At 42.4% G+C, this 7806-nt stretch overlaps 1 protein-coding gene across 1 annotated transcript in view; it reads right to left on the reverse strand.

Moving 5' to 3' along the window:
* Positions 1-7806, reverse strand: part of LOC104955987 (inositol 1,4,5-trisphosphate receptor type 1-like) — a 56282-nt gene that overhangs the window by 14978 nt on the left and 33498 nt on the right. Inside the window, exons 23-36 of the mRNA XM_010783407.1 lie at positions 7013-7206; positions 6801-6918; positions 6650-6704; positions 6391-6556; positions 6115-6282; positions 5953-6024; positions 5733-5870; positions 4982-5107; positions 4668-4868; positions 3734-3985; positions 2685-2810; positions 2363-2491; positions 777-897; positions 457-641 (exon numbers count right to left, since the gene is read on the reverse strand). Coding sequence (XP_010781709.1) covers positions 457-641; positions 777-897; positions 2363-2491; positions 2685-2810; positions 3734-3985; positions 4668-4868; positions 4982-5107; positions 5733-5870; positions 5953-6024; positions 6115-6282; positions 6391-6556; positions 6650-6704; positions 6801-6918; positions 7013-7206 — 2051 coding nt within the window. The remainder of the gene's footprint in view (positions 1-456; positions 642-776; positions 898-2362; positions 2492-2684; positions 2811-3733; positions 3986-4667; positions 4869-4981; positions 5108-5732; positions 5871-5952; positions 6025-6114; positions 6283-6390; positions 6557-6649; positions 6705-6800; positions 6919-7012; positions 7207-7806) is intronic.

The following is a 7806-nucleotide window of genomic DNA, read 5'->3' on the forward strand; positions in this document are numbered from 1 at the left end:
ACGCAGTATATGCTCCGACCGACCACACTCACAACAACGGCCTATACAGACATAAATAAACCAGCGACTGTATTCGCCATGACACAGACAGTCTGTGGTTTGTACTTGTTTAACTTCTGTCTAGTTTCTGAACAGATATGAGGAGCTGTGAGCTCTGAGGGCTAACAGCTAACGGCTGATGTTGGTTTTGTGTTTCTCATTGAAGATGACGTCACGGCTCCGCCTACACTGCGTTACTATAGTTACTACCCCAGTTCCTAAACTGTAATGGAAACGTAGCATAAAGTGAGCTTGGCCTACCAAGGCCTAACTATACCGTACTAAGCCGTGCGAGGCCCTGCAGTGGAAATGCGCCATAACACACTTCAGGAAAGGGAAAACCCTAAAATGCATAATAAGGCCTCCTTAAATGTTAATATTGATAATGCACATAATACGCTATGCTTCGCTACCTACCTGTAGCCTCTCAATGATGTTTCTGTAGTCTTTGGAGGAGGTCAGGCCCGAGTCTCGTCTCGTTGTGTTCTTAGTAGAAAGTCTCCAGCTGAGGATGCTCTTCTGCACGACATTATTGGACTTGACGAACAAGTTGTTCACCTGACTGTCCAAGTCCACAGGGATGGCAATGGTTCTGCTTTTAGCTGGGTGGAGGTAAACACGCAGATATGTATATTTAAATGCTTTTATCAGGGGCCAAAAAGAGCATTTTCTGAATAAAATAACAGAGATTGTTGGAGAGGATGAATGGGTGGTGTGGTGTCAGCCCAGGTTCTTACCAACGTCTGAGAGAACTTTAATGCAAGCCTCCACTGAGGCCTTCTGCACAGGGTTAAGCCAGTTACAGTGGTACACCCTGAATACTCCTTGGAGAAGTTGCACAAATACCGGCTGACGGGTCTGTGAGACAGAGAGAAAGCTCATTAAATAGAGAGTAAGGTATAAAAGAAAAGAAAATACTTTATAGGAAAGATTGAGGAGAGAAAACTGTGAAGAGAAAATAACCAACAAAGTGACTATTGTGTTTCAGGATTAGTTACTTTTATAACCCGAGTGCCAGAGATGTTAATGTGAGGATACTATAGCACCTATGGTGGAAGGGTCCAGTAGGTCAGCTGTTTATACCCAAATAGAGAGCAAATCTCATTTCTACCACCTTGATACTCTATCAGCTGGTCACTGCCCTAGAGTACAATAAATACCTCTGTCATCTTTCCAAGCATGGCGTCCTGTTGCGAGAAAAAGAGGTATCATGTATTGATAAAGCTCAGTAAGCAGAATTCTCAGAAAGGTAAATAAATGGGGGATCGACCACTTCTACAGGGGGCAACTTGGAACTAAACAACTCCACATAACCAGAAAACAAGGAGTACATCTGGCTTGAACTGTAATGCTACACACCACCTTTACTGTAAGAGGGATTTGGAAATCTATGAAGGCTGATGATGGTCATGATTTACTGGGAAAAATGCAGACCACAGGACGGCCAAAACCTTGTGCAACACACCCACAGATCTGGGAACAGCAGAGTCTGTGTGCTGACTAAGCTATGAAACCGTAACAACCCACACAGTGAAGATACTCCTTAAAAGATACTGTAGATAAACACCAAAGGGTTGGGAAACTAAATGTGGGGGAGTTTCCATTACTCACATATAAGCGGCGAGCCATCTATACAGAAAGAAATATTGAATGTTAGGTATGTGAGCAGGGTTTCTCAAGTCAAACAACTTAAAGAGGACATATTTAGCTCATTTTCAGGTTCATATTTGTATGTTGTGTCTCTACTGGGACATGTCTCCATGCTTTAAATGTTCAAAAAGCTCTTCTCATACTGCCTGTGCTGCAGCACCTCTTTTCACCCTCTGTCTGAAACCAGAGCCCAGTCTGCTCTGATTGGTTAAGATAAGATAAGATGGACCGTTATTAATCCCTGTGGGGAAATGCAGTAGTTCAAACAGCAACAGGGTAAGGATGAAAAACAGGACAGCACAGATTCATACAATTACAGATCAAATCAAAGATACAAATAAAAAAATGAAAAACTATGAAGTAAGAAATGGCCGGCTCTGTTGTGATGGGTCAACCGTTAAGAGATGTCCTGCCCCTTAGCCTATCACATGCATTTTGTCGGAGCTCTAGCTAATAGAAGGTCACGTGTTACATAGTGATGTCACTATGTTACGGAAGGACACCAATTTAGGAATTTTAGCCGTAGCAAACTATTTACATGCATAAAAACCTATATGACAAACTACAGGAAAGGGAAACCCCAAAAAAGCATAATAGGGCTCCTTTAACTTCTACTGAAATGAACATGTACATGGTGTTATAGACTTTTAAAGGCAATTGCATTCCAGATTACCTGCAGGCTGGTGCTCTGGTCAGAGAAAGGGGAGCTAAAGAAACATGTGACGATGCTCATGACTGTCTCCGTTACGTAACGCTCCAGGATGGTATCTGCATGCTTCCTGTCGCTGGTGTTGTTGCACACCTAGGTACAGGACAGAACAATTTATATTAGTGTGACGAGCCATTGGATCACACTTCCTGCATGTTGGCGACAGGTAACATTATGTTGTTTGCACACTGGGTTGACGTAATCGCCCAATCACATGACGTTATGTAAAGCACTCTCCCCTCTATCGATCATCTGATAGCAGAAACACAAACAGGTTGCAGCTCACCCGACAGATGTCCACCAGGAAGTTCTCAAACAGCTTCCACATATGGTTGGAGGTGTAAATCTCCTTCATCTCCACCTCTGTGTCCACATAGCAGTGGTTCAGGAAGTTGATGTAGGCAATCTTCACCTGTTCGGACCCAAAGGAAAAAGCTTTTTAGCTGAAGACACGTTCGTGAAGTCTGGCACACAGCCAATTCCCTCGACATGTGTTCATACAAATGAAGAGTATGCTACACAGGATGCACATGCTGTGTAGCTGTATACACTTGTATTTTATTGGTTTTCTCTGCGGGGTAAAAGCCTGCAGGGGCATCATGTGTCAGGCCATGTGTGTGCATCGCTGTGTTTGCCCTCACCTACTTCCGGACCCATTAGCATCAGTGTTTTTGTGCACATGTATGACTTTAGGCTAAAAGGACCTCTCGTGGCTGGTTCGCAATTATTTTGAAACATATTCCACGGAGGCGTGTGGCGCAGTGGATTAGTGCGTTGGTGTTCGGATCAGGGGAGCACAGGTTCAAACCCCACTGCAGTCAGCATGTCGTTGTGTCCCTGAGACACTTCACCCCAAATTGCTCCTGTGGGGATTGTCCACAGTATTGAGTATGAAAGTCGCTTTGGATAAAAGTGTCTAAAAAGTAACAAGTACATTTTTTTTTAATGTAATATTCTTTGTCTGTTTTAAACTGTAATTTACTGCTGACATCTTCCTCCTCCTGCAGGGTTAATTTAGCTTAAAACTACCATTATAATTTTACCCATTAAATATTTATCATATTATCTTTTTTCATTATAATCTCACCTTGTTCTTGGACTTTAATTGGTTAAGTTGGCTCTCCCTTTACAGCCTATATTTGATTGATTCTGTATTTTGTAATTATTATATTAATGTATATTGAGAAGTAGTACACTAATAAAGTTTCCTTTAAAGTTTGTTTTGCCATCAGGCTCAGGGTAAAATGATGAAGACTTAGGTGTCATTGGGATGCATCAGTGTTCATGTTCAACACTTAGACATTTGAAGACAGTTTTAAACCTCATTAATCATACCTCAGGGATACAGTCTTCATGTGTGACCACCCGAACGATATCATCCAGGGGCAGCAGGGAGTTGCACTTGATCTCGGTGTAGACGTTCTTGCCCTCCGTGCAGACGGCCAGCAGCTCCACCAGGTGGATGTGGTACATCAGGTGGCTGTTTTCATCCATGCGGTCCCGCTCTGAACGCATCATCTGGACCAGGGTCTGGAAGGAGGCCCGGTCGTTGTAGAACACCAGGACGTCCTCGCCCGAGTTCACCAGCTGAGAGTGGGGAGAGTAACAGGAGAGAGTATGATCTTGTTAACGAAATGTTACAGTACGTCTGTCAACCTTAAACCTCATATAGAGTGGTGTAATGATGACTTATTTTTCTAGGCTAACCCAGAAGTACGTATCGCCAACAAGGGCTCCCTTGGCAAAAAGCAAACGTTATTTTCCATTGGAAAATTGGAATATTGGAGGAAATCAGATCTTTGGCAAATACACATTCTTAATACTTTATGTAACTGATATTTGTAAAGCTTAAATGCAATGCACAGAAGCAAACAGCTAACGTTATGCTTAAAATGAACTACATTGCGGTTACCTGGCTAAGCTAAAAGCGGCTAATGTTCGCCGTGATGACATTTCGTGTTCTCACTTAGCCACCTGTTAGCAACTGCTTTTTTTTTAAGACCATAAAAGACTTGGAGCAACATGTGAAGATCTATTAAGCTTGTGTTGATCCAACATGAGAGCCCAGACGTGCTTAAATGCTAACTCATTTCTGGGTTAAGGACTCACTCCTTGCACAACTATTACAATAAGTACAACCACCCACACATTGATATTACCAACACATCTGTCTTTCTGCTTTATTTTAACTCACTATCTCACTATCAACTATCTCACTATCACTGTGTATTAGCATACTCAGATACAGTATGAAGATCATAGGACCCACTTCGGCCATCACGATGTCCTGACACTTCTTGATGAACTTGTTCTCGGCCTTTACGATGGTCTGCAGGAACTTGAGATATTGTACGTGTCGCCCGTGCGTCTCGGTGCAGTGGACAAAGTGCTGCACCACTCGCTCGTTGATCTCACTGCACAGCTGGAAGTTATTCATGAAGATGTGCTGCATGGTGATGGCCTCGAGAATCTGATGGAGTATCAAAAGAAGGGACAGAAAGGACATTTTTTCCAGAAGATTGCATTTTAGAAACTGCACGAATCGATCCCAATGAGTAAACCCGAGAGGCCTGTTTTACTCACCCCTGGGTTGAGAAACAAGTTGATGTGTTTGTGCATAAGAATTTGATTCTGCTGATTTCCTGCACAGAAATTCTGCAGGAACTCATGAGCCAGTTTCATGATCTCCTCCATTCTGACGTCCTCCCCCTAACGCAGATAACAGAGTTATACTTTTTATTTACTGCACATCAATCAGAAAATGGCAAGGTCTAACAACTATGAAGGTCTTTAAAAAGGGATAGTTTACACTGAAAAATAAATATACCTGTCGCGCTACAGTTCATGAATGTTGGATAGATGTCTGCCTTCACTTGAATAAAATGGAACTAGATTGCATTTCGATTGCGGTGCTCAAAGCTACAAATAATGTGAAAAACACATCAGCAATGTCTCTTTGTGGAAATCATGACCCAGAGTTTCAAGATAATCCACAGACCTTATCGTGAGCAGTAGTTGCCCACTTCCTTCTGTGTGGTGACACTGTTACGGTAAAAGGTAGTTCCTGTATGAAACTGCTCTCAACGATGTTTGTTGAATATTCTGAGTGACCGGGTCATGTTTTCTGGAAAGATACTGTTGAGTTTTGTGGCTTTGAGAAACGCAAACAAAGTGCCATCTCGCTCTGTTATGTTGGAGGAAAGGACGACATCTCTACAGCCAATATGTCCAACACTCGGTAACTCACTCTTCCTTTAGGGCTGACATGTCCCTTTAAAGCTTTCCTATTATTCTGCATATGCTAATAATATAATATTCAGCCGCAGTGTTGCACCTTCTCATAGGGGATCTGCAGGAGCTCCAGCACGACACTGTGAGTTCCCATGTTCCTCAGAAGCCTCTGCTGCTGCTTCCTGCTCTTCTTCCCTGAGCTGCCCTCCTGGACACACAGCTTACTGAGACGCAGCAGAATCTGAACACAAGAGGGGTTTCAACTGCAGGCAACAAATCAGTAAGAACATAACAATACAATATTCAAACACAAATAAACGTACCTCCTTTACAACCCTGTAGTTGTAACTGCTGGTGCTTTCTGAGCTCTTCTTGTCTGAACCAGGGGAGTCTCCCTTTTAAATAAGCAAGGATAAGTTAGGTTTTATAGCCTTACTATGCCACTATCTATATTGGTATATTCCTTATTTTTCTAAATGTTGAACCTTCTTTTTGTTGTCAGACTCTGAGGGTCCGTCTCCGTCCATCCCGTCTTCTCCCTGTCTCTTATAAACCCACAGCTCGGACTTCTCTACGATGGAGCGCAGCTGGTCCAGATCGGACTTGATCTGCTTGTAGTTATCCACATCCTGACTGGTCACCAGCAGCTGGACCTACATTTAGGGGAAGATTTGTCTACATTTAAACCCAGAAATCCTTACATTCATCCAATTATCAGTCATTAGAACGGAAATAAAGTATTAAAGAGGTGTGAGACGTACTTGTTTGAAGGCCATGAGCACCTCCTGCCTCTGGCTGAAGTGTCTGAAGAGCAGGTGGAGAGCTCCAGACACCAGAGGAGGGTAATCGTGCATGGTCAGGTGCAGCAGGACCCTCAGGAACGTACGACCTCCGTGGTCATCCAGGTCTAGTGGAGTGTTCTCCTCACTTAGAAATTCAGAGGAGGAGAGATTACATAAACTCTTTCTGCTTTATCTTATTTCAAAATGACTCGGGAGAGACTAGGAAGCTTTTGATTACCTTCCGCCGAAAATCCCCTCGGCCTGTTCTTCAATGTTCTCAAAGTCAAAATTTCCTGGAGTCGTTAGAACAAAACAAAGAATCCATATTTGAAGGAAATCAATTTCAACATGTATGTGTGACAGAATGTTAATGTGAATCTAGTTCTCACCTGGCATCTGACCTGTGACATTATTGGAGGCGTCTTGTGGGTTGTTCTCATCAAATTCACGTTTGAATATACACAGCAGGCAGGAGATCCTGTAGTCTAGCCGTTCATTCAAAATGAACTGAAGGAAAAGTAACACAAGTAATGTATAAGTATGCATTATACATACAAAAGTGTTTGCCGCCAAGCAAGAGGCCAGTTCCCTGATGTCCTACCTGCAGAATCTCGATGACTTTGAGCTTGGTGTCCATGACCATGATGTCCTCTCTCTCTGGTTCCACCTGAGGTTTCACCACGTCTCCCTCCGGCTGATGAGCTGGCGTTGCGGGCAACAAGCCGCCTCCTCGCAACACCACCTGAGTCATCAGCTCCCCGACTCCATGGATGGACTTCATCACATTACTGCCAGCTACAGCACACGCAGAAACAGAGCAAGCATAACAATTACATCTACAAGAATTATGAATACTTGTGTGGATTGAACCTTTGTGTGCTTAGTTTGTAAATAAGGCATAATTGACTAAACATTTCAAATGTATTTAAACACATTATTACTATATTTAACAGTATTGTATTGACAAACCCATAACCCATTGTTAAAAACACAACATGACTACTATTTTTTGTAGAGTAAATTGTGATCTTATTATTTTGCTTGCAGGTACTGTATCTGTACATTAGTGCCAAACAAGAATTACACCAGTATTTCATTCAATAAATTTGTCCTTGAGTAACATGTCTGAAACTAAGGGAAAAGACATTAAACACTCTTCCCTGATTTACAGGATAGAGAGGCGAAGTCCCGCCCATCTACTTCCGACCCGTGGGACCTTATTTCGGAAAAATTATTTATTGAAGTCAATGGAGAGAGAAAGATTATCTTTCGATCCCGTTTGAATTGTGCCACGAATTACACATATGACGTTTGTCAATCTAAAAAAAAGATTTCCATGTCAAAAAAGTCACAGTTTGTCGTAAAACTTTTGAAATATAAGACTATGAAAAATAC

This window comes from Notothenia coriiceps, unplaced genomic scaffold (genome assembly GCF_000735185.1).
Source record: "Notothenia coriiceps isolate Sejong01 unplaced genomic scaffold, NC01 NC01_scaffold00025094, whole genome shotgun sequence".
Taxonomy (NCBI): domain Eukaryota; kingdom Metazoa; phylum Chordata; class Actinopteri; order Perciformes; family Nototheniidae; genus Notothenia; species Notothenia coriiceps.